At 56.3% G+C, this 26,979-nt stretch overlaps 1 protein-coding gene across 9 annotated transcripts; it reads right to left on the bottom strand.

Moving 5' to 3' along the window:
* Positions 1-722: 722 nt before the first annotated feature.
* Positions 723-26,979, bottom strand: LOC117310541 (probable bifunctional dTTP/UTP pyrophosphatase/methyltransferase protein). 9 transcript variants are annotated; one of them, XM_033850187.2, is made up of 15 exons: positions 26,775-26,976; positions 25,239-25,370; positions 23,983-24,030; positions 21,927-21,991; positions 21,142-21,203; positions 19,582-19,690; positions 17,316-17,703; positions 16,671-16,815; positions 14,981-15,060; positions 14,320-14,482; positions 10,807-10,994; positions 8,743-8,860; positions 7,799-7,942; positions 4,675-4,797; positions 723-1,018 (listed from the first exon to the last, which is right to left on the bottom strand). In XM_033850187.2, the coding sequence occupies exons 1-15, from the start codon at positions 26,865-26,867 to the stop codon at positions 816-818; spliced, it is 2,061 nt and encodes a 686-aa protein (XP_033706078.1). In that variant the 5' UTR covers positions 26,868-26,976; the 3' UTR covers positions 723-815. The 9 variants fall into 9 exon arrangements, 6 of the variants coding, with proteins under 6 accessions (XP_033706078.1, XP_073655856.1, XP_033706079.1 ...); XM_073799755.1 differs by having other exon boundaries at positions 16,671-16,791; XR_012329457.1 differs by lacking the exon at positions 723-1,018 and adding an exon at positions 4,962-5,065 and having other exon boundaries at positions 26,775-26,979.

The raw sequence follows: 26,979 nt of genomic DNA, 5'->3' as shown, positions 1-26,979 counted from the left end.
GTTGCTCCATGGCATGTGGGATCTTCCCGGACCAGGGCTCGAACCCGTGTCCCCTGTGTTGGCAGGCGGATTCTTAACCACTGCGCCACCAGGGAAGCCCCTAAAATATATCCTTACACCTAGAAAATTATACATACGTCTCTCTTCTTGGAAGTTATGTATCTAAGAGTCTGTGGTGGTTTTAGCTGGAAAGCACAGGTGAATGTCAACACTCACAGGGGGCCTGTTTGAAAGGACCCCATCTGACATTCGGGGCATTTTTTCCTAACAATAATGGTGTACACGTAACAGACAACGTATACATTGCTACGCAGTCACCACTGTACTCGCTTAGTCATTAAGAGAAGAGACACAGCCTCACCCAGGTACCTGGAGAACGTTTGCAGTAAACAAGCATCTTGACCCCATAAACCTCCCACCGCGTGAGCTCCTGTACGCGGTTTCACCATGGACGGGGGCAGAGGTAGGTTCCGCCGCCCTGAAGGTAAGAGAAGGTGCACGCGGCCGGGAGGGCAGAGGACAAACGCACTGAAAATAGGAGTGAAACACTGGGGAGTAGGGTCTAGATGCGCCAAGATCTAGTCACCAGCTAAGAGGGAGCGAGGGAGATGCTGACATCACCTGGGGACCTGGCCTGGCCCGCGCATCCCTCGCCGGCCCCAGGGTCCCCCCGCCCACGCATCCCACCACCCGGGCGCGTCACAGATGCGCGGAGACAGCCGTGCTTTCCGCCTCCTTTAATGTGTCCGGTGACACCTGCTCTCCAGGAACCCCTCACTTCCGGGTGCTGGGCCCCGCCGGGTTCCCGGTGACCCTCAGGGCGCAGCTCGGGTGCCCAGGACCACGCACAGCAGGTCCCCCGCGCGCGCCACCCGCACGTCCTGGAAGCCGTGTCGCTGCAGAAGGCGCCGGTGCTCGTCGGGGCTCCGGGGCTGCCCGGCGCTCAGGGTCCGCAGCCGGGGGCTCTGCGACGCCCCCTCCTCCTCTGCCGCCGCTTCAGCCACCAGGAGGCCACCGCCTGGGGAGCCAGACACACAGAGACAGAGAGAGACGGGGTGGGGAAAGAGTCTCAGGACCCAGGCTGCGGGTGCCCCGGGCTCCCCACTGAAGGGATTCGCTGCAGGAAGACACGGACGGCAGGGATTCTGAACGTAGGGACACAGCTGCAGCCTCCCTGATGCCATAATGAACCGCACCGGGACTTCCCTGGCAGCGGTGCCCCTGGCGGACCTGCGTGGCACAGGGATAGCACCGGCCACGACGGTGCCAGGAGCACGATTTGTTTTTTTCTGACGTTTAATTGGTTCAGCGAGATTATCTTTTTTTTTTTGAATTATACTTGATTTGCAACGTTGTGTTAGTTTTAGGTGTACAGACAAGTGATTCCGTTATACATGTATGTATATAAATATATATTCTTTATATTCTCTTCAATTATAGGTTATTCCAACGTACTGGAGCAGAGTTCCCTGTGCTGTACAGTAGGTCCTTGTTGGTTCTCTGTTTCATATAGAGTGGTGTTTATATGTGGAGCTGCACTGTTGGTGGGAACAACCTACATGAGAGCCTTGAGAAGTAGAAAGTGTGCATGTGTGTGTGTACACACACCTGTATCTGTCCAACTCTCTGTGTATGTATTTTCAGAAGTGCTTGTGAAGAAGGGGGAACCAAGCCGGGAGAAGACAAGCCTTGGGACAGAGAGCAGAGGGGCAGGAGGTAGCTCGCGCTTGCTTCTTCCTTTTGTCTGGGTTACCGGGGGGACCCCGAGAAGAGACACAAAGCAGGTGGTGGCACACGAGCCCCAGCTCTGCTTGCCGGTGACGGTAACTGGGAGAATTTTGGTGCAAAATCTCATTTGGGTTCTAGGCATTTAAGTAAACGTGAAGTTAACAAAACTGGGATCATAGCTCCACACTATTAGGTATAAAGTCAGCTGCAAGGATGTATGGTACAGCACAGGGGATAGAGTCCATGTTTTATAATAACTATAAATGGAGTGTAACCTTTAACCATGGCGAATTACTATACTGTACACCTGTAACTTATATAACATTGTGCAGCAGCTATACTTCAATAAAAAGAATTGGGATCGGGCTTCCCTGGTGGCGCAGTGGTTGAGAGTCCGCCTGCCGATGCAGGGGACGCGGGTTCATGCCCCGGTCCGGGAGGATCCCACATGCTGCGGAGCTGCTGGGCCGTGAGCCATGGCCGCTGAGCCTGCGCGTCCGGAGCCTGTGCTCCGCAACGGGAGAGGCCACAGCAGTGAGAGGCCCGCGTACCGCAAAAAAAAAAAAAGGGATCATATGGTGCGCTCATTCTGTCAGTTTTTATGTTTTTCAGACTCACGGCTACACGGGTTTATTAACTCAGCGGCTTCAAAAGCCCTATATTGAGGGTTTGTTTTCTTTTTTTTGGCCTTGCCGTGCAGCTGGCAGGATCTTAGTTCCCTGACCAGCGATTGAACCCGCGCCCTCGGCACTGAAAGCGCAGACTCCTAACCACTGGACCGCCAGGGAATTCCCAGGAGGTCACGCTCAGTTCTTATCTGTGACCCCCACTGTACCCAGAGTGCAGGCAACCTTTGCAATCCCAGCTACGGGGGTGGAGGGAAGCCTGGTTCCCCGTGCCTGCCAATTTCTGAGCTCTAAGGATTTCCTCCACTGCCAATTTCACGCTGACAGCTTGGTATGAGCTGGCTGGCAGGAGTGCTGAACATTTAACAAGCGGTTCTAGCCAGCAGGTCTAAGCTCCAACACACCCATGCCCACCCCCCCACCCCCGCCCCCAAAAACCCTTCACAGCATAAAGGCAACTTGGAACTGACTGTCCCCAGGTTCAGTGCCTGTCTCTGAGGCGGTTGAGAATCCAGCTCTCACATCTCCCGGCCCTTCTTCGCCCCTGGGGGCACCCCTGTTTTGTGATTCCTTCCTTCTCAACTGTGTTCCATCCATTATGTGGGGACTCTGTTCTCTGGGCTGGGGCACAGCAGGGAGCAAACAGGAACCAGCCCTCCTGGGGCCACATTCTTGGACAGGGTACCCCGAATGTCCGTGTGATGCTCCTGTGACCACACGAAAACCTGCATCTCACAGGCTGCGTGGGTGTCCTGGGGCGGCCGGAACAAACTACTTAAAACCACAGACCTCCATCCTCCCCCAGTCCTGGAGACCAGACGTCTGAGGTCAAGGTGTCCCAGGGCCGCGCTCCCTCCAGAGGCTCCAGGGGAGGGTCCTTCCTGCCTCTTCCAGCTTCTGGGGGCTCCAGGCATCCCTGGGCTTGTGGCCGCATCCCTCCCGTCTCTGCCTCTGTCTTCCTGGGGCTTCTCTGTGTCTGTGTCTCTTCTCTTCTGTCTCTTGGAAGGACCTGTCATTGGATTTAGGGCCACCCTCATCCAGGAAGACCTCATGTCAGACCCTTCACTTCATCACATCAGCAAAGACCCTGCTTCCAAGTAATATTCTAGGTGGACGTGAATTTGGGGGGGGACCCTCTTCATTGTGCTACGGGGACCAACAAGAATGCCTTAACTACACTGTTGTTTGGGGGCCTAAAACTGGCTCATTTAAAAAATTTACTTAGCCTTCCACGCTTTTATTAATATTTTCCTAGGCATTTCCCTGGCGGTCCAGTGGTTAGGACTCCACGCTTCCAATGCAGGGGGTGCGGGTTTGATCCCTGGATGGGGAGCTAGGATCCCGCATGCCGCGTGATGCAGCCAAAAAGTGTATATAAAATTAAATAAAATAAAAGAGGGGATATATGTATACATACCACTGATGCACTTTGCTATACAGCAGAAACTAACAAAACGTTGTAAAGCAAGTACAGTCTAAAAAAAGAATAAATAAATCTAACAAACAAACAAAAAAGAAACGGCCCTTTGGGTGCCCCAGATGGAGATGCTCGTCACAGCTTGCAGGGCTCAGACCCCAGGGGAGGGGCTGCAGTCGTACTGAACCGCGCGGGTCCTGGGAACAGGTCACGGCTATAGGAGACGGGGCCCCAGGACGGCTGCCACGTGGTTACTTCCTGCAGACACTGCCTGCATGGACTCGACCCTCGCTCTGGTTTTTGTCCCAAATAAAAGATCGGGAATGGGGGTCGTTTTCCTGAGAGGTGGAGAACAGGAGGGGCATTTGGGAGTTGAAGATGACCCCGGATTGTTGAATATTTTGTTTCATAACTGCACAGAAGAGGCAGTGGAGGTGCCCCGGGAGACGCCGGGGTCGCAGGACGTGGAAAGAGAGCTCGTCTTGCGCCGCTGGACGTGGGGACCCAGGGAGGGGCCCGGGCGGCTTGCTGCCCTCGACTCCACGAGCCCGATGACCCACGTTGGCCCCGAGCGCCGTGGGGAGAGGCTGGGTACCACAGAGCAGCCCGGAAAATCATCATCATCGGAGGAGGGAGACCCTGAGCCCGGCGGGGCCTGGGGAGGGACATGGCTAGGGTGGGTGGGGGGGTGTCCACGAGCCCAAGCCCCAGACGCTGGCACCATAAAGTTCCGAAACGCATCACTGACACCCGAGAATCAGGTGCATCCTCAGGGAGCCGGTAAACTGAGCACCAGACGGCGGGCTGGAGGACGGGGAGCTTCCTCTATAAAATGTACGCTTTTTTTAACATTGGAAACTGTCTTTACGTGTTGAAAAAGGCAAGTACGTGATGTGGTCTCACCTGGTTTGCAGCTGCTTGAGATCCGGCTCAGTAGCTTGTGGAGTTTGTCATCCGGCCAGTCCTGCAGCATTCTGGAAAGGACGTACAGATCTGCTTCCGGGAGGCTGTCTTTGAAAAAGTCACCTGGTTTAAAAACAAATGGCATTGAACCGTTAGGGCCACAGGAACTGGTCCTGCACCCGACAGAAAGGAGTTGCACCATGTTCTACAAGGGATGAAACCGAAAGAGACGCTGCCTGCAGTGGGGAGATCTGTGTTCTCCAAAGAAGAGACGTTCAAGGGCTGACCTGGGGACGGGCCCTCTGGAAATAGGGTCTTTGCAGATGAAATGAAGGGAAGGGTCTGAGATGAGGTCCTCCTGGATGAGGGTGGCCCTACATCCAATGTCCTTCTAAGACACAGAAGAGGAGAGTCACAGACACAGAGGAGAAGCCCCGGGAAGACGGAGGCAGAGACGGGAACTAGGCAGCCACAAGCCCAGGGACGCCTGGAGCCCCCAGAAGCTGGAAGAGGCGGGAAGGACCCTCCCCTGGAGCCTCTGGAGGGAGCGCGGCCCTGGGACACCTCGACCTCACACGTCTGGTCTCCAGAACTGAAGGAGGATGGATTCGGGTCATTTTAAGCCCCCAGTTTGGGGTCATTTGTCCCTGCATCTACCCAATGTGTGTCTGTAACTGTGGACACAGCACCTTTGCTATTTGTGGCTCCTAACCCTGCCTCGTTCCACAAAGGGTCAGATGTAGCTCACATTTACACACACAGGACAAGACAAGAAAGAAAGCAGACGCTTCGAGTTGGCATGAGGGGAGAGTCAACACGGGGGTGCAGACAAGCCTACACGGGGCGGCCCCAGACAGCTGCACAGAGGTGGGCAATCTGCAGTTCCTTTTCTTTTGCGTTTGTGGTCCTCCGTCCTATACGTGGTGGAGCAGCAGCACAGCTTCCACCGTGCTGCTCCTAGATTGGAAGCTTTAGGGCGTGTCTGTCAGCTCAGGCGGAAGCAACAAAGTCCCACCGACAGGGGCTTCAACAACACACGCTGATTTCTCACGGTCTGGAGGCTGGACATCCGAGATCAAGGTGTTGGCAGGGTCAGTTCCTGCGGAGGACCCTCTGCTGGGCTTGTAGGTAGTGGCCTACTCGCTGTGTCCTCACAGTGGGGAGAGATGGATGATACATACATACATACATACATACATAGAAAGAACAGATAAGTGACAGGTGAATGGATGGACGGAGAGATCGATGATAAATAATAGAGAGGTAGACAGATGATAGATACATGATTGATATAAAGACAGAGGGGTAGACAAATGATTGATTGATAAATATTGGATAGATAGATAATAGATAAATGACAGATACACAGATGATACATAGATTGATAACAGATATGATGGATGGAGAGATATAGACATGTGATAGATAAATAGATGATAGATAATAGAACAGATATGATGGATGGATACATACATGATATAGACAGATAATAGATATTAGATAGAGAAATAGGATAGGACATAAATGATAGGTGGATGGATGCATAGATGATAAATAATAGATGATACATAGATAAATGATAGATGAGCGACATAAAGACAGGTAGATAAAAGATAGATAGATATGACAGACGGGTAGATAGCTACATTGATAGTTACATAGATGATAGATGAATAAATGGATGAATGGATGGATGGATAGCTAGATGGTAGATATAATGCACGGACAGACAGACAGATGATAGATGGATGGACAGACAGATACACTGATAGATGACTAAGTGGATGGATGGACAGATGATAGATAAGCGATACACAGGTAGATAGATGATGGACGGACAGACAGACAAATGATACATACATAGATAATACTTGGATGGATAAGACGGATAAATAGATATTGATGGACAGATAGATACGCTGATAGATGACTAAGTGGATGGATGGACAGATGATAGATAAATAAACGATATACAGATAGATGATGGATGGACAGATGACAGACAAACGCTACATACATAGATAGACAGATGATGGATAAACGATAGATACATAGACAGACGTTCCTGGTGTCCCTTCTAAGGACGCAGTCTTGCGGGATTAGGACTCCACCCTTGTGACCTCCTTCACCTTAATTACCTTCAGATAAGAGTCACGCTGGGGGTGGGGCTTCAACATAGGCACTTGGGGACACAATTCAGTCCACAGCAGGGTGACTGGCTCTTTTTTTTTTAAGTAGGAAAGTATCAGGTGGTCGTGGGGCACAGGCCCGTCTAGCACATCCACCCTCAGGCCGGGCCGCAGTGTGGATGAGTCACCAGATGTCAAGAGTTTCCTTTCAATCCGGCCCCGCCGGGAAGTCCTTCCTCACATCCACCCCAAGGCCCTCCTGCTGTAGCCCCCGTGTCACTTCCCTGTGAGGCCTGGGTCGCTGGTCGACATCTGCAGACGCCGATCTTGGCCCGTGCCCATCCCCACCTGCCCTCCCGCCCGGCTACTCCCCTCGCTGAGAACTTCAAACTCCTGTTCTCGGGGTTTGCAGATGCGCCCCTGTGTGCAGATGTGCAAACACGCACCAAGATACACGTACACACACAGACACATACGCATATACAAACACATCGACACACAGATACAGACATGTATAGAGACAGACACACAGAGACACTGAGACACACACAGACACACAGACACACCAGTATATATACACACACAGACACAGAAACACACAGAAACATGGATATAAGACACATACAGACACACAGAGAATACACACAGATATACAGATACACAGATACAAACATATTCAGACACGGGAACATGGATACAGACACACACAGACACACAAAGACAGAGCTACACACAGACACACGGATACATACATATACATGTACATAGACACAGAAACACACAGAAATGTGCATATATACACAGATACATACCCACAGACCCAGAAACACACAAACAGAAATGTACACACTCAGACATACAGACAGAAACACAGAGAGAGACGGATACACACACACACACACGTATACCGACACACACACACACACCCGCTCTGCATACGAGATAAATAAGGTCACCCAAATGCTGACGCCCAGCGGACACGAAGCCACGCTAACCTGGCACAAAGCGGATCCGCTCTGTCTGTCGTCCGCCACGCTGAAAGCCCCCAGAGAGCTCAGTGACCTCTGGGAGGTCAAACACCGTCACCTGCAGACGCGGGTACTCCTGGGCGAGCTCGCGGGCCAGGATGCCCGTGCAGCCTGCGAGAAGCAAAGGCAGACTCTGGACCCTCCTGGCATGTGTGAAGCCCTTGGAGTGTCTCCAGAGTTCAGCTCTGACAAAACCAAAACGATGCTCTCAGATGCGGCCTGAGCTTGTGCCCTGAAATGAGGTCAGCCAGTGGGGAGACCACTGGTGTCTCAAAGTCAGGGCCTCGTGGGCGGGTGCTGGCCCAGAGCAGGTGAGTGGGGTGGGCACAGACTCGTGGGGAATCCTGGCAGCAAAGCTCTAGGGAGCCGTACTCTTCCCTGCCCCTTTCTGCTGCGGGAATGCAGCCGCAATGGCTGGTGCCACAGCAGCCACTCTGGACCGCCAGGAGGACAGGCGAGCAGAGGGTGGGGAAACGCAAGCTGGCAGCTCAGGAGCCCTCCTGGACACCAATCCCACTACACCGCTTGGGCAGGGCAACTCCTCCTCCTCCGTCCACTGTCCTGGGGAAAGGATTGGTTGGGATGGGGTGGAGGGTGTGTGTGGCATAATTAGACCTGACGCAATGGCAGCAGACGGGCTCCACAGCCCCTCCCCTACTTGGCAGCCACCAGGAAGGGTCCCATAGCCTCTACGGGGGTCCTGGGCCATCCCCGGGACCTCCTAGCACTTGGGAATATCAGCTCAAGCCCCCGCACCCACCCTGGATATATTTAGGTCCTCAGATGGTTTGTAGAGATAAACCCATTCTGCAAGTCTCATTAGCAGGTAAGGTGCCCTAGATTTAATACAAAAGAAGAAAAGCACGTAGCCCTCTGCACCCGACTCCTGGGGGGGGGGGCGGTGAGTGTACCTCCCAGGTCGCAGGCAGAGGCGAATCGGGACAGGTCGAAGGCCGTGGCCACGTGGTGGGCGGTCAGTTTGCTGAGGCTGTGCTTGGCCCTCATGAACTGCAGCGTCAGCTCCCTGCTCTGGTGGTGGAAGCAGGTCTGAGGAGACCCACCCGGAGCGCAGGCCGTCCTGCACCCGGGATGAGGTTCCACCCGTTGGCATTCGTGTGGGTGGGGAGCTCAGCAGGGATCATGGAGAGGGGTCTGGGGTAGAGGAGGGTGGGAGGGGTCTGGGGTAGAGCAGGGTGGGAGGGGTCCGGGGTAGAGCAGGGTGGGAGGGGTCTGGGTAGAGGAGGGTGGGAGGGGCCTGGGGTAGAGGAGGGCGGGGAGGGTCCGGGGTAGAGCAGGGTGGGAGGGGCCTAGGTAGAGCAGGGTGGGAGAGGTCTGGGGTAGAGCAGGGTGGGAGGAGTCTGGGTAGAGGAGGGTGGGAGGGGCCTGGGGTAGAGGAGGGCGGGGAGGGTCCGGGGTAGAGCAGGGTGGGAGGGGCCTAGGTAGAGCAGGGTGGGAGGGGTCTGGGGTAGAGCAGGGTGGGAGGAGTCTGGGTAGAGCAGGGTGGGAGGGGTCTGGGGTAGAGCAGGGTGGGAGGGGTCCGGGGTAGAGCAGGGTGGGAGGGGTCTGGGTAGAGGAGGGTGGGAGGGGCCTGGGGTAGAGGAGGGCGGGGAGGGTCCGGGGTAGAGCAGGGTGGGAGGGGCCTAGGTAGAGCAGGGTGGGAGGGGTCTGGGGTAGAGCAGGGTGGGAGGAGTCTGGGTAGAGGAGGGTGGGAGGGGCCTGGGGTAGAGGAGGGCGGGGAGGGTCCGGGGTAGAGCAGGGTGGGAGGGGCCTAGGTAGAGCAGGGTGGGAGGGGTCCGGGATAGAGGAGAGTGGGAGGGGCCTGGGGTAGAGGAGGAGGGGTATGGGTCCAGCGTAGAGCAGGGTGGGAGGGGGCCTGGGGTAGAGGAGGGCGGGGCGGGTCCGGGGTAGAGGAGAGGAGGGCGAGAGGGGTCTGGGTAGAGCAGGGTGGGAGGGGGCACTGGGTCTGAACTGTGTCCACCTAGGCGGTGAGGCTGGAGCGTTGCCAGGAGGGCAGCTCCACTGCACCCTGACACAGCGCACTATCTGGGTCTGATTTCCAGTTTGCAGGGGGTCTCCTCCTGGGAGACTGCCGACTCCCCACTCGGGTCTCACTGGACCAAACCAGGAGGACTTAGGGGGTAACGACCCCCTGCCCCCTCAGCTGTCGCCTCACTGAGGAGGATCTGATCTGACCGTTTACAAGAGACCAGGGCTCCCTGCCCAGCTCCCCGGTGGGGTCCACGTGTGCTCGGGCCCCACCCAGGTGGGAGGGAATGAGTCCCTGGGGCAGAGAAGGAGGCCGGCAGGACAGCGTGCAGGGGACCCGCCTGGGCCTGACACTCTTAGGGCTCCTGAGGGTGGTCAGGAGGCGAGGGATGGGCAGGGAGTCAGCTGAAATCCCAAGGGGCAGGGGGAGCAGACCGGGGCCCGAGGGGGCCGGACTCGTTGCCTGAGGCCACGATGGTGCTGCTGCCGTTTCACCCAGATTTCGGGCCTGGGGACCTCAGCATCTCCCAGGACACTGCCCTCTACGACCCCTCGAGGCCCTCCAAGACCCCCCGAGACCCTCCAAGACCCTCCGAGACCCCCCAGACCACCCAAGACCCTCAGATTATCACCCAAGACCCTCCAAGACCCTCTGAGACTCCTTCCCTCCCACACAACGGTGAACAGGGGTCGTGGGTGCCAGGGGGCGGGGGAAGGGCCGGGAAGCCCTTGGCACACCCTGCGCTGAGCTAAGAACCAGGAGTCTGTGCAATGCAAGTCCACGTAGGAAACACGGTGCCTTGAGTCAAGGCAGCCCCTTCCTACAAAAGCCCTCTTTTCAGGAGCTGTGACCAGCCAGCCGCACGCTCCCCGTCACGGCGGCCTCCCGCAGGGATTCCCACGTCGGCCGGAATCTGAGACGTTTCCGTGCCCACTGGTCCTTTCGCAGCACAGACGGGGCGTGAAAAGGAGCACGGGGGTTACAGTACCTGGGACAGGCGTTCCTCCTCCATCGCCCCCAGAGCCCCGCGGGTCTGCTCTGCCCCCTCCCGCACGGCCAGGCCCAGGCGTGTGAAGACGCCCCAGACGTGGGCGTCATTGTACTCGGCCACGCCCTGGAGAGAGTGTTCGCCGTCTGACACTAGGTGCAGGGTCGCCACCTCGGTGTTGCTGTAACCTGAAAGGACGGAGCGCCGTGTGACGGCTCAGCTGACCGCGGGGCGAGCCACCGCCCAGCGTCATCGGGATGTCTATCTGACTAAGTGCCAAGCGCACGGACGCCCAGAGGCGGCCCAGAGAACGACGCAAGGGTGTTGCTCTTCCTCGAGATGACCCTCCAAGCCCCTGGGATGGTCACTTGGCCAGGCTACAGTCCCCAGTGAGACGTCCCCGTCGGGGAGAGGGCGCGGTTTGGTCATGTGCTTCGACCTGCAAGTCAGCAGACTTCGGGTAAAGGAGGTGACCCTATGTAACGTGGGTGGGTCTCATCCCATCAGCTGACGGCCTTGAAAGCAGAGAAGCACCGAGCGGCCAGCCGCAGGGGTTCAGACGCGCCGGAGCCCAAAGGCACGGACCCATCTGTCCATATCCCGCGGGGTCTGCCTCTCCGGAGCCCTGAGGGGTACGGGGCGCCCCGCTCTCTTCCCACTTCCTGGCGGGCTGTTCATCCGGCCCGGTCTCCAAGGGCCCTTCCGAGACACCCCTACCTGCAGAATTGGAGGCTGCAGGCAGAGGGGACGGTGGCTGAGACGCCCTGTACCTCCACAGCCCCACGTAACACCGTCTGTCGTCGGACGGACAGAACAGCATGGTGTCTACGGTTTTCCTTTTCTGAACTTTTAAAAAGTTTATTGAAACTAACTGTCCATTCGACACTTTCTTTTTTAATTAATTAATTAATTATATTTATTTTTGGCTGCATTGGGTCTTCGTTGCTGCACGCGGGCTTTCTCTAGTTGTGGCGAGCGGGGGCTACTCTTCATTGTGGTGCGCAGGCTTCTCATTGCGGTGGCTTCTCTTGTTGCGGAGCACGGGCTCTAGGCTCGCAGGCTTCAGTAGTTGTGGCTCACGGGCTCAGTAGTTGTGCTTTGTGGGCTCTAGAGTGCAGGCTCAGTAGTGTGGTGCTCGGGCTTAGCTGCTCCGCGGCATGTGGGATCTTCCAGGACCAGGGCTCGAACCCGTGTCCCCTGCATCGGCAGGCGGATTCTTAACCACTGCGCCACCAGGGAAGCCCCATTTGGCACTTTACATGTTGTCTTTGTTTTAGAAACTGGATTTTTACTGTTGCTTAATTTTCTTTTTTTCCTTTTTGTGGTGGCACCGCACGGCACGCGGGATCTTAGTTAGCGGTGGAACCCAGGCCCCCTGCAGTGGAAGCGTGGAGCCTTAACCACTGAACCGCCAGGGAAGTCCTCACACGTTTTTTTTTAAAGACTATTATCTTTAATTATATAAATATATATTTTTTAAAAACTTTTTATTTTATATTGGAGTATAGTTGGTGAGCGATGTTGTGTTGGTTTGAGGTGCACTCAGAGTGATTCAGTTGCACATAGACACGTATCTGTGCTTTTTCAAATTCTTTTCCCATTTAGGTTGTCACAGACGCTGAGCAGTGTTCCCTAATGACCGAGAGCTCTGAGTTCTGAGGCCTGGGGTCCTCTGACGGGCAACACCCACCCCGCCCGCCCCACCCCAGGCCCCATGCAGAGGCACAGGAGCGGCTGGCAGGGCTCAGCTGAGGACCCTGCAGGGCGTCTGCCAGGTAGCAGGGACTGGAAGTCCGGACCTTGGACCCTTTCTCCACATTTGGTCATTATTTTCAGTTGAGGAGAGGGGCTTCCCTGGTGGCACAGAGGTTAAGAATCCGCCTGCCAATGCAGAGGACACGGGTTCGAGCCCTGGTCTGGGAAGATCCCACATGCCGCAGAGCAACTAAGCCCGTGCGCCACAACTGCTGAGCCCACGTGCCACAATTACTGAGCCTGTGCACAACTACTGAGCCCGTGAACCACAACTACTGAAGCCCGTGCGCCTAGAGCCTGTGCTCCACACCAAGAGAAGCCACCGCAATGAGAAGCCCGCGCACCACAATGAAGAGTAGCCCCTGCTCGCCACAACTAGAGAAAGCCCGCACGCAGCAACAAAGACCCAACACAGCCAAACGTAATAAATAAATATATTTTTTTAAAAAATGGAGGAGAACATTACTAAGATGCTCTGGCTGGGGGGAAGTTCTGCATCCTGCGACCCAAATCTTTAGCGTGTACTTGTCCGCCTCTCGTATGAGGGGTGGCTCTGGGGGGCTTCCGCCAGCACCCTGCTTCCCTGCTCACCACAGAAGGGATGCTGTGTCTCCTGCTCTGGGGTCTTCTGAGCCCCTGCCTCTCTCCATCTGCTCAAGGACCATCCGTAGCACCCTCTGCTCTGAGAACACCCTCGAGAGCTCTGTGCACCCAGCAAACCCACACTGTCACCCTTCATCCGTCCATTTACCACATACGCCGTCTACTTCGTTTTATCTGTCTGTCTATCTACGTGTCTACCTATCCATCTATTACCTATCAGTCACTACATGTATCTCTCTCATCTAGTAATCATCTATCTTCAACATCACCTATTCGTCCATCTACCATCCACCTGTTCATTTATCATCTATCACCTGTGCATGTATACATGATCTATATACCGATCATTTATCTTTTTATCATCTCTCTGTTCATCTATCATTTATCCATCCACCCATCTATTATCTATTCACCCATCCCTCCATCTATCATGTATTTTCTATCATCTATCTATCTATCTTTCTATCATCTATCATTGATCTATGCATCCATCATATCTATTCTATTATCTATCTAATCCGTCATATCTATTCTATTATCTATCTTTCTATCCTCTACCTCTTCATCCATCTATCTGCTTATCTATCTACATATCTATGCACCCACCTATCAACCAAACAATCATCTATCCGTCATTTATCCACCCACCCATCTATTACCTACTTGTCCATTCACCCATCCACGTATCATCTGTTCATCTATCATCTAGCTATCCATCCACGTACCTATCTATCATCTCTACTATCAATCGATATCTACCTATCCATCCATCCACCTCATCTGTCTGCCTATCTAAACAAATAAGGAAGAATAAACTGCTATCTATGCTGTGCACACATGCAAACCCTATGGGCTGTTTCTCTCGAGAACCCTGGCTGATACAGGCCCTCTGAGCCCATAAAGAAGCCTGTCTCCTAACACACCACACAAGCACACGCACACACGCACACGCGCGCACACGCACACGCGCGCACACACGCGCGCGCGCGCGTTTCCTCCTTCCATCCTTCCTCCGCTCCTGACCCTCTGGGGCATTCTTGGGGCACAGGGATGACGCATGGTCTGTCCTCCCTGCCTCGGCTCAGAAGCCACTGCCACCTGGTGACTTGGTCTCGCAGGCACAGTTGCTGGAAAGACACCCAGGAAGCCCCTCACCTCTGCGCGTCTTCTCCAGTAAACCCAGGGCCGCGCACACATCCAGCAGCTGCTCAGTCCTGCCCGCGCAGGTGCTGAGTTTGCGGGCGACATCCACGGCCTGCAGGGGGCCTTGGTCTTTTAACACATCGAACAGTTTGAGCTTGCAAGCCGTGAACAGGACCTGTCCGTGAAGAACAGTTACAGTTAGACGTACAACGTGACTTATCAATTGCTCTTTATTCCCAGGGACTCCAAAGAGGGACGGCAGGATGGTCAAAAACATCGAGCTCATCAAGGGAAACTTCTGCAGAGGCGAGTGGGTTTAGGCTCCAGGTTGTACAAGGTTTGCTCCAGGTAAGACCAAGTCGATGAACACCAAGCGGAGAAACTGTCCCAGAGGAGAAAGACCAAAGCGCTGCTGTCAGGGGCTGTGTGGTGTCCCCCCAAGGTTCCTATGTCGATGCCCCAAGTCCCAGGACCTCAGGATGAGACCACGTGGAGACGGGGCCTCTGCGCAGGGCACGGACGCTCCACGCTGCTCAGGACACACCCTCACGTGACACCGTAAACCTCCCTGGAGCTCTCACCTCGTCGTAACGCAAACACCTCCAGGGACGAGTAAAGGGGCACTTCGGGAAAGGGCCCTACCTGAGCTGCGTCTAGAACTACCATGACTGACCTTGGGCGGGGGTGGGTGACACTTGCTCCAAGACCCCCAGCAGACCCCGGCTTGGTCGGCATGGTCCGCCATTGGGAGACCTTTGTAAGGAGATCCGTGTCACACGAGGGTGGACGGACAGATGGGGAGGTATGTAGGTAGGTGACAGATACAGACAGGTGATAAGTAAATGGGTGGATGGAGGGATAGACAGGTAGGCAGGTGATAATAATAGACATGTAGATGATATATACAGATAGCCAGAGATGGTAAATAAATGGGTGGATACATAGATAGGAATAAAAATAGACACAGACGATAGATACAGATAGACGTGACAGATAAGCAGGTGGATACATAGATGACAGATAAATAGATAAACAGATAGAGACACAGACGATAGATACAGATAGACGTGACAGATAAGCAGGTGGATAGACAGATGACAGATAAATAGATAAAGACAGAGAAATGATGGGAAAATGGATGGATGAACAATGGAGAGAAGACAGATGATAACAGATATAGAGAGACAATAGATATAAATTACACACAGATAAGTAGAGGGATGGATAGACAGATGATAGTTATACAGGTAGATAACCATAGGTATGCATACATTGATGATGCAGATTGATAAACATAGATAACAGATAGAAACAGAAAGGTAAATGATAGCTAGATTAATGGTGGATACAGAGAAGACAGATAATGATATATATATATAATGATGTGTATAGATAAATGATAGATATAAACACAGATACATAGGCTGGAGAGATGATTGATAGATTGGTGGAGAGATAAATGATAGGTAGGGAGACAGATGTATGAATGGATGGACAGAAGGTAGACAGATGATAGTAACAACAGACACAGGTAAACAATAGACACACATAGACGACGGATATAGATTACACCTAGATCAGAGGATGGAGGGACAGATGACAGGTACACAGACAGACGATGATGACAGTATATATAGCCTGATGATATAGACGACAGACAAATGAAATGGACAGACGGATGGATGGACAGATGCTAGAGCGACAGACCGTGGAAGCACAGCACAGCTCCACCGGGCGCCAGCCTGACGGGCTGCAGCAACGCTGTCTGCACCAGCATCTCCAGGTGGATCAGAGAATCTGACCTACAACGCAGCATAACCACCTTCTGTCCTAGGCACACAGGTCCCCTCTCCTGAGGAGGAGGTGACAGGAAGGTGGCCGGGGTGGAGGGGGGAAGGTCAGGCCCCCAGTCCTTCCCCAGCCAGTGTCCTGTCTCTCCACGAGCCACTGAGGCTACCCCTGAGGGGCCCTAGCGCGAGCAAGGCCGCCCCCTGCTCCAACCCCCAGGAGCCCAGAGCTGCAGGAGAGGGTCTGGTGGGGAAGGGGGTGGGCCGGGCCACGTGTCACAGCTGGGCGGGTGCACAAGTGCGTCCGCAAGAGCCAGAGAGATGGTGGAGGCCAGCTGGATGGGCCGCTGCCCAACCCACTTCCCATCGGGCCCCGGGCCTGGGGCTTCCCTGAAGCACCTGCACACAGCTGCCTTGCACGTGGGCACAGGGCAACCTGTGGTCAAAGGTACCTGGTGGTTCCAGGAAGCATCGAGCTGGCCCAGCACTGCCCCCTCCCCTGCCCAGGACGCCCTCTGGCTGGGACGGCTGCCCAGGATCCCGAGGCCACAGGACGATGAGGACACACACACTGACCTGGTCTGCCCTGCAGGCAGCTGGTGTCCTGGGGGCCACCATCCACCTGCTGCCCGGCCAGCAGGGCTGCAGGGTCCCAGAGGCGGCCGCACGGCCAGCATTCCAGCCCCACCTCCCTGGACTGGGGACATAATGTGGCCCCTCGCTGGGGTCACGTGAGGCCTGCTTACCTTCAAACACCCGCACAGACCCCACCCTGCCCCCTCCAGGCACAGACCACAGTTATGGGCTCAACGGTGGCCCCAAAAGGATATGTGCATGCCCTGACCCCCAAAATATGGGAATGAGGCCTTATGTGGAAACAGGGTCTCTGCAGATGTGAGGAAGTGAAAGGTCTGAGATGAGGTCCTCCTGGAGGAGGGTGGCCCTACATCCAATGACAGACACAGAAGAGAAGAGACACAGACACAGAGGAGAAGCCCCAGGAAGACAGAGGCAGAGACGGGAGGGACGCGGCCACAAGCCCAGGGACGCCTGGAGCCCCCAGAAGCTGGAAGAGGCGGGAAGGACCCTCCCTTGGAGCCTCTGGAGGGAGCGCAGCCCTGGGACACCTTGAGCTGTGGTCCCCGGCATGGGCGAGGATGGATGCGTGCGGTTTTGGGCTCCCCTGTGTTGGGGTCATGTGGTCATGAATCACACAAGTACCTTGGATGCTTTGAAGCCGTCCATCAGCTCCAGGAGGCCTGTGGGGAACCGGGGCCGGCTGTCCGCCCCGTTAAGGGCTGCATCCAGCGCGCGCGGAGCCTGTGACCGGTCTCCGTCCGCCTGCTCGCCACCACGGCCGCCCTTGGCGCTCTGGCCTGGGTCTGCGCCACCTGCCTCCGAGTCACTCAGGTTCTCGAAGGTGTCGACGGCGGGGATGGAGTCGTGCCTGACCCGCCGCAGGTCGGCGGGGCGGGGCGGGTAGTACAGCCGTGCCAGCTCCTTGCAGAAGTGGTTCAGGGGGAAGCCCACGACGTTGAGGAAGTCCCCGTGCACGTACTCCACGAGCATCCCGCCCAGCGCCTGGATCCCGTAGCCGCCAGCCTTGTCCCTGGGGCGGGGAACCACAGCGGGGAGGGAAGGAGGGTAGAGAAGATGGCAGCGACGCTGACCTTCCTGGGGTCAGCAGACCTGCAGCCAGGCCCCCTGCAGGGGAACCCACCAACCCTGGACCCGGGTGGCTGTGCACTGGGGCGTCCGGGCCCAGATCCCAGTGACCCCTCGGTCCCGCCCCTGGGACGTGACGAGGGGCACCTGGCGGCCACTCAGGAAGCTGCCCCCCACCCCAGGCCTGGCGCATGGCCACCAGCAGGCTCTCTGAGGGGAGGGGGATTGCTGTCAAGGACCCAGGCCCCCGGCCGTACTCTCCTGCCACCTGCATCCCCGTCCCTCGGATGTCCATTCATGTGGGTCCTCGGCCCAGGTCTTCCCCGGGCGCCACTGCTGAGACCTCCTTACGGGGGAAGAGGGGCCCGTGAAGCCCCTCCCTCCGCCCTGACTCCCCCGCCTCTCCCGCTGTGCCAGACACGGGTCCATCAAGCGACAGGGGCAGTGATCTGGGCGGCCCCCCGGCAGTGAACCCACCCCCATGGTCCTCACGCCTGCGCTCACCCCCCAACCCTCGCCCGGGCCCTTTCCTGGGGGAAAGGGGAGCTGGCATGCCCTCTGGTTCGGCCTCTTGGTCCCGCTGCAGCTGCAGCGGTGAACGGCCTGACCCTGCCTCTCGTTTTGGTGTGTTGTCCTGATCAGACACCCCGATACCCAGCAGCTCCGCTCTTGACAGCCGTCACCACCCAGAGCCCGGCACCCTGCGGAATCCTAACCCACAACGCGATGGTGTCAGGAGGTGGGACCTCGGGGAGGTGATGAGGTCATGAGGGTGCAGCCCCCGTGGATGGGATTAGTGTCCTCCTAAAAGAGACCCCAGGGAGCTCCCTGGCCCCTTCCTCCAGGCGAGGACACAGCGAGGAGTCACCATCTATGAACCAGGAAGCAGCCTCACCAGACGCTAAGTCTGGCCCCGCCAGGATCTCAGACCTCCAGCCTCCAGGACGGTGAGAAATAAGTCTCTTGTTTACGAGCTCCCTGCCTGTAGCGCTTTCTTAGGGCCCCAAGCAGACTAGGATGCCCCACATCTGAGGCTCCTGAGGACTCATCACAGAAGATGGTGCGAACAGGGCTGGGCGCACAGCACTCTCGTACTACCCTGCAAAGGGGGCTCCCACGCCCGCCAGAAGGACAAGCCGGTTGGGGAGTTCCTTTGCTGGGGCTGCTTCCACAAGATCAATACCCCAGGGAGACTCTTCTCCCCTGCCTTTACCTTGAGCAGGCCTGAGACCAGCTTTAACCAGCAGAACACACGCTCGGACCCTCGGTCTCAGGAGCCCAGGGCTCCTGAGCCTGCGCTCACCTCCCCACGGCTGTCGGTGCCCGGCCCCTCGTGAGCACCCTGAGTGAGCCGCTTCCTGAAGATACATGGGGAGGCTGGTCCCCGGGGCACCGTCAGACCCGTGGCGAGGCCACCAGCCACCAGCTGGCGCCGAGCCCAGCCCCGGCGGGGGTGGGGAGTGAAGCCAGCGAGGCTGCAGGACGAGCTGAGCCTCCGTGACCTTGAGAAGACTGCTGCCCGGACCCGGCGCGCTTTGGGGCGGTCAGTGACATTGGGGTCATGGTGACCTCTGCCCTCCAGGGACCGGCCCCGGCGCCCCACCATCATGGGAGCGGGCGTGGCACCCTGGGAGGGCTGGCTGCGCTGTAGGAGCATCCACGGGACGGGGACCCCTAGGAAGGCATCCTTCCAGCACCTTCCAGGCACCGGGGCACCGGGCTCGTCAGGAGCCCTGGCCCCCAACACAGGCTGAGCCACGCGCCCGGTGTATCCGCCGCCCACAGTGGGGACTCGGCACCGCAGCTCCCAACAGAGACTCACATGGGCTCTCCGCTGTTGATGTACTCCCACAGCAGCTCCTCTGACAGCTCTGAGAACTTCACCGTGGTCTCCTCGTAGAACTCCGAGACCTCCGTGTCCAGCCGGCCGTCTGCAAGGAAGGACCCCGCAGTGAGGGTACGTGGCCGGCACCAGGCCCCCGCGTCCCCAGGTTCTAGCCGCTGCCTTTGGGGGGAGTTGGCCTGAGCTTTGCGTGGGATTCACACACGGTCGTTAACGGTTCCTTTTAGACAAGGGAAAAGAGAAAGAATAAAACAGAAAGAGGGCAACAGAATTGGCAAAAGCAGGAGAAAAAGCTGCAGCCTGCAGAGCCGGATGACACGGGCCTCTGGTTTCTGTGCTAAGTCGTGGAGCAGAGTTACCACAGGGTGATGCTGCAGTCTACACGAGGCTTTCGGCTGTGGGGCTGGAAATGCCCCAGGCCCACAGTACGGTGGCTGTGCATGGCGGCCAGTTGTGAGGGCTCTCCACACCAGCCGTCCTGGCGTGAACGGTGCCCCCCAAACGTCACACCCTCTGAAAACCTCAGAACCGGACCTTATTAGGAAACAGGGTCTCTGCAGATGTGATGGAACAAAGGGTCTGAGATGAGGTCCTCCTGGAGGAGGGTGGCCCTATATCCAATGACAGGGTCCTTCTAAGAGACAGAAGAGGAGAGACACAGACACAGAGAAGAAGACCTGTGAAGACGGAGGCAGAGATGGGAGGGAGGCGGCCACGAGTCCAGGGATGCCTGGAGCCCCCAGAAGCTGGAAGAGGCAAGAAGGACCCTCCCCTGGAGCCTCTGGAGGGAGCGCGGCCCTGGGCCACCTTGACCTCAGACGTCTGGTGTCCAGGATGGGGAAGGATGGATGCCTGTGGTCTCAAGCCCCAGGTAAAGGAACCACACTGTCCAGCAAGTGCTTTCTCCCCAAAGAGCACAGGTTAAAGTCCAGGACAGACCAAGAAGGTAAGAGTAACCCAATCGCTAATTAGCAGACAGGTGCGCGGTCACCCACCTGTGGGATGTGCTCGGGGAGCCCAAGAGCTCAAAGTCAGCCTCAGGGTCCTTCCTGGACCTAAAATATCTCTTAAGCAGCTTTAAAAATTGTGCATTAAAAAAATAAAAAATAAAAAAAGCCCGTTGGGACTTCGCTGGCGGTCCAGTGGTTAGGACTCTGCGCCTCCACTGCAGTGGGTACGGGTTTGATTCCCGGTCGGAGAACGAAGACCCCACAAGCCACAGGGCTCGGCCAAAACACACACAGAGAAAACCCTCGCCAACAGGGGCCGAACTCCTCCACCTTCCAGACCAAAAACCTCAGAGAAAGCGTCTGGGCCGGTCGCATGGGACGGGCTTTTAGGACGGCCCCCGCCCCCCAGCACGGTCTCCGTCGGGCGCTCAGGGTGCACCCCAGGATTTCCTGCCTGACGCTCCCAGGCAGGACGGGAAGGCAGGGTCACGGGGAGCAAAGACAGAGCCGTCCCCGAGGACCCAGGCTCCCTTCACGACGCCCGACTCCGGGGGTGGGGGGGGGACGGGGACGGAGGGGGCCGTGGTACCTTTGCTGCAGCAGTGGACGATGGCCACGCCCGTGAACACACTGTGCTCCTTCCCGTTCAGCCTGCAAGACACGACGGGGCCCAGCAGGCGACCGTGTGGGGTGTCCGAGACAGCGCCATCCCTGCCACCACCGGGCGCGAGCCCCTGGTCCACCCGCCGGCCCTGGCCACGCGGCCTCCGGGGAAACCTTCCCGCAGCAAGCGCGCAGGTCCAGGCGAGAGGGCGCTCGGTGCCCTCGGAGTCGGGGCTGGGGGATGGCCGGGCCGTCTCACGGGATGAGAGGACGGAGCACCTGGGCCACGCCGGGAGGACCCGGGTCCTGGCAGCTCTCAGCGGCTCTTTCTCGGGTCCCTTCGCTCTCTTGGGCGCAGACACGTGGGAGTGCTGAGCCAGGAAGAGACCCTGAAGGTGGGCGGTGGTGTGGCCCCCCGCTCCCGCCCGGGGGCAGGGTTCCGGGACGCTGAGAGGGACAGGGCCTGCTTCCCATGGCGGGAGCTCGGGGGCACTGGGCTCCTGGGGCGACAAGGCAAGGGGAGTCAGGATGAGGAAAGTGAGGAGGGGCAGACACGGGGCTCCCGGACGAGCCCGTTAGGGCAAAGCCAGCGCAGCGGACGTTCGAGGCACCGGCCCATGCTCGGACCTGGACCTGGAGGGGCTGCCGGTGGGAGACGGGGGAGGTGATGCACGGACACCCACAGCCCACGCCGAGGAAGCCCGGCCCCTCCACCGGGCCCAGGCTCTGTCGGATGCAGGGCTGCTTCCCCATAGGACGGCCAAGGCCCACCTTGACAGCATGCGGTAGGCGTCCTGCTTGTCCACAGGCTTCTCCAGGATCATCGCTCCCACCGCCTGCAAGAGAAACGGGAGGGAAAGCGTCCTTTTCCGCTCCTTGGGCTGGTCTGTGCAAACGGCACTGTCTACTGTTTAGATTCACATTTTTTTTTTTTAAAGCAGGAGAGATGTGTATAATGAATTTCACCATTTTGAACTCAAGTGTGTGGTACATTTCCAGGGTTGGGCGAGGAGCGCTGTTGAGTTCCAGAACTTTTTCATCATCTGGAACACTCGATCCCCGTGAGCTGTCACTCCCCACCTCCCTCCCCAGCCCCTGACACCCCAACCCGCTCTCTGTCTCTGTGGATTTGCCCGTTCTGGACGTTTCCTGTCAATGGAGTCACACACTGTGTGTCCTTCTGTGTCTGGCTTCTCTCACTGAGCATCGTGTGTTCAAGGTCCATCCACGCTGTAGCCTGTGTCAGGGCTTCGCTCCTTTTCATGGCTGGGTCATATTCCACTGTGTGGATGGACCCCATCCGTCCATCAAAGGGGGGATGTCTGGGCTGTTCACATCTTTTGGCTGTTGCGAATAATGCTATGAACATTCACGTACAAATATTTGTCGGGACACCTGTTTTCAATTCTTTGGGGCATGTACCTAAGCGTAGATGTCTTAGCTGGGGCTGCCCGAGAGCAGTACAGACGGGGCAGCTTAAACAGCAGACATTATTTCTCCCAGTCCTGGAGGCTGGAATCTGAGATCCAGGTGTGAGCAGGGCTGGTTCCTCTTGAGGCCTCTCTCCTGGGCGTGTAGACGGCAGTCTCCTCCCTGTGTCCTCAAAGGGTCATCCCTCTGTGTGTGTCTGTGTCCTGATCTCCCCTTCTTATAAGGACCCCAGTCCTGTGGGATCAGAACCCACCATAGTGACCTCATTTTACCTTCATCCCCTCTTTAAAGACCCCATCTCCAAATACAGTCATGTTCTGAGGTCCTGGGCACTAGGACTTCAATATAGGAATCGGGTTGGGGGACACAATTCAGCCCATAACACAACTGCTGGGTCACATTGTAATTCTTCGACTAACATTTTGAAGAACCTGCACCGTTCACTCTTTTACTTCCATGCAGCCTTAAGCATGAACCAGAAACGATGTCTGATTCTCACCTGCACACAGGTAGGTCCCATCCACCTGGGCTGCACAGAAACAAATGCCACGTTGAGGGCAAGGCAGACCCTGGGATCACCCCATCTGGCATTTTCCAACCCTGGACTCTTTACAGTTGATTTGCAATATTGTGTAAGTTTCAGGTATACAGCAAAGTGGTTCAGTTATACGTATACATATATATATATATGCACATATATGTATTTCAGATCCGTTTCCATTACAGCTTATTACAAGATATTGAATATAGTTCCCTGTTCTACACAGTAACTCCAGACTCTTTCAAACAGGTGGTCCCTCGCCTGGAGACCATGACGGTACCCTAGCAATGAGGCCCAGCATCCCTGGGAGATGCCTGCCATCAGGCCAGCGAGGGTCTCAGACAGAGGGTTGTCACCAGCATGGCACCGCTACCGTACCGATCACTGTGACCTCCCACCAAAAAGTCCAGCCCTCAGTGGCCAAAACCCCTATCTTAGCGAGAACCGTTTCCCTCCAAAACATTTGCCGGGGTCCTGATGCCCAGCCCTGTGAACAGGACATTATTTGGTAATAGGGTCTTTACAGATGTAAGAAAATTTAAGATGAGATCGTACTGCAGTAGGTGGGCCCTAATCCATGATGACTGGTGTCCTTATAAGAAGAAGGAAACTGGGACACAGAGGAGAAGGCATGTGAAGACGGAGGCAGAGATGGGAGGGATGCGGCCACAAGCCCAGGGACACCCGGGATTTCAGGCAAACCACCAGAAGCCGGGGGGTGGGGATGAGAGAGAGAGAGAGAGGCCTGGGACGGATCCTCCCTTAGGTCTTCCAGAAAGAACCAGCCTTGCCGAGGCCTTGATTTCGGTTACCAAGGACATGCCCGCCACGCTGAGAGCCAGAAAGCAGACTCACCACGATGGTGTCTGCTCCGATGACAACGTCAGGGGCCCGCAGGTCCTTCTGCAAGAAATCCAGACTCAGCTTTAGAAAGGACGACTCTGCACGTCTTACACGTTGTCATGCCATGACGCACATGACACAGCATCGCTGCTTACTTGCGAATCCAGTCTCACTTCGGAAAGCAAGATTTCAGTGTCCTCGACACGCCAAGCAAGGAAGACGTGACCCCAAGACACTCATTGGAAACCTGCACACAACCTTCTGCTCTGGCTGCACTTAAATTCTAACCTTTCCACGGCCGGAAATCAGTCCGTCAATGTTCGTTTATTTATACCAATACTTCTTACAGCATTAACTTGAATATATGGGTCCTATATGTTAACTGCGATTAGGTATTATTATAACACATAGTAACAGGTAACCTACTTTGATTCTGTATCATAAATGACACTATTATATTAATTAGTATATTAGATAGTAACACACAGCAATAGAGAAGCTACGTTAATTCCATATCATAAATGATACATTTGTGATACAATTAATGTAATTACATTAATTATAAGAGTATATTATATAGTAAGACCTAATAATAGATAAGGTACATTAATTCTATAGTTAGTTCTACATCGTAAGTCATACTGTTATGTTAATTGCAATGATATATTATATAGTAACACTCATAGTAATGCAGAGACTGTATTGTTTCTATATCAGAAATGACGTTGTTATATTAAATACCATAGTATATTATATGGTAACAGTAATAGATAAGCTACATTGTTTCTATATCGTAAATGATGCTGACGTACTAAATACCATAGGATATTATATAGGAACAGGAGTAGATAAGCTAGGTTATTTCTGTACCATAAATGATGCTGTTATATTAAATATCACAATATATTATATAGTAACACTTAGTAACAGATAAACTACATTAATTCTATATCATAAACGATGCTATTATATTAGTTACAATAGCATATGACATGGTAACGCCTAGTAATAGATCAGGTAGATCAATTCTTTATCGTAAATGATGCTATGATGGGAATTGCAATAGCATGTTACATTCTAGCAAAGGAAGAGGTAAGCTATGTTCTATAAGTGATACTATCACGTAAATTAACAGCAGTGCACAACACGAGGACCCTCAGCCGCAGAGACGCTAGACTAACTGCACTTATTGATAACACGTATGTTTAAAACCTGAAGAGGCCCTCCTAGCAGGAGACCCAGGAAGAAGCAGAAGCAGGAGCCCTCGCCTGGTGCATCCTGCCGGCCACCTCCAGGGCCTTCTGCTTGGCTGTTTCCACCGCGTATGCGTACGGAGTAGCGAATGAGGCCTTGTGCAGCTTCTCCTTGAACCTGGAAGGGACCACCTCGAACCTGAGGCCCTGCAACAGGACAGAAGGGGTCAGGAGGGTTTATGGGAGGAACCTGAGGATGCTGACGGACGTGCAGGCTCTGCAGGAACTGGCCTTTCCCCGCGCGGCCCACCTTCCCTGACTATCTGGTCTAGACACTGGGTGCTGACCCAGCGCCAGCCCCCGGCCGCAGGGGGTGCGGGACTTGCAGAGGACCCGGGGGCGCTGGCGGGAAGACCTCTGCACACGCAGAGGCCAGCAGGGCTGTATTGATTGCCATGCTGGGGACCGCAGCCCCGAGGGGTCAAAGGGCTCCCAGAGAGTCCCAAAGGCTTTGCCTCCACAGGGGTCAAACTACTGAAATGACACCGCCTGCAGGAAATGCCACAAAAATGCCACTAACGAGGGCTGCGCGAGGGTGAACATGGCTGCTTTAACTTGGTCCCCAACACGTGTGACCAGGCAGCGCCTGTGGAAGGCAGGTCACGGACACAGCGACATCCAGAGTGGGATGGGGGACAGGACTGCGGGTCTTGCCCACAGAGGATAAAACTCCCATCCCCACGGGGAGCCCCGTGGAGCACCCAGCTGGCTCTTACCTTCCCTGCATCCCAGCGCCCTCCCCTCCATCACGGACCTCCCGCACCCCCAGGTCCCCCTGGACCACACTGTGAGCCCCCCTTGGCTCTGTACAACCCCAGCCGGCACCCCTCACTCTGCACCTACCGCTCCTCACCCCGCCCATGTCCTGCCAGGGCCCCCTCCACTCCCCCCTACCCTACCCTCCCACGCCACACAGCACAGCACCCGCCCGTCCTCCCCCGAAGGTACAGGCAGCACCCCTTACTCGGCACCTATCCCTACCCCAGCCCACTCCCCCCCACCAGGCAGGGCCTCCCCACCAAGACCAAGCCTCCACTGGAGCCTCTGTCCGCTCCCTCCCAACTCCTGGACAGACACGGCTCAGGCCCACAGACCTGGCCTTGGCCTGAAGGCCCACAGACCCCGGCCGGCAGGGCACCAGGTCTCCAGGCCCTGGCTGGAAGACGCTGGCCCCCAGATCAGGTAGACTCCTCCTTCCCCCCGGCCCACAGGCCTGGACCACGGTCACTAGGGTCCTGCCCCCTGGTTCCCTCAAGGCCCCAGCCTTGCAGAGACCCCAGACCCCCAGTCACTAGGCCCCGGCCCTGCAGACCAACCGACCCCCGTGCCCCCGCCCCCCACTAAGCCCAGGTCACTAGGACCCTCGGTCACTCGTCTCCAGCCACCAGACCCTGCCCCCCCCATCACTGGCCACTCCCAGTTACTAGGCCCCGGCCCTGCAGACACCACCCCGCCCCCAGCTAAGTCCTGGTCACTAGCCCCCGGGCCACTAGGCCCGCCCCAGACCCCGGCCCTGCAGACCCCGGCCCAGGCCAGGCCCAGGCCGCTCACCGCGTTGCTGAGGATCTCCTGGCGGCGCGGGGAGGCGCTGGCCAACACCACGCGCTTGTGCTGCAGCTTCCCGATCACCGGGCACAGCACCATGGTGCCGCCGCGACCCGACCCAAGCTCGACTCCGCGCCTAGAACCGCACGCCCCAGGCCGCGCGCCCAGCGACAGGCGCCTACCACCGCGGCCCAGGCCCCGCCCCGGCTCC

The sequence above is a fragment of the Tursiops truncatus genome, chromosome Y (genome assembly GCF_011762595.2).
Source record: "Tursiops truncatus isolate mTurTru1 chromosome Y, mTurTru1.mat.Y, whole genome shotgun sequence".
NCBI lineage: Eukaryota > Metazoa > Chordata > Mammalia > Artiodactyla > Delphinidae > Tursiops > Tursiops truncatus.
The sequence above is the reverse complement of the archived record's forward strand: the minus strand, read 5'-3'. Positions and strand labels throughout refer to the sequence as shown.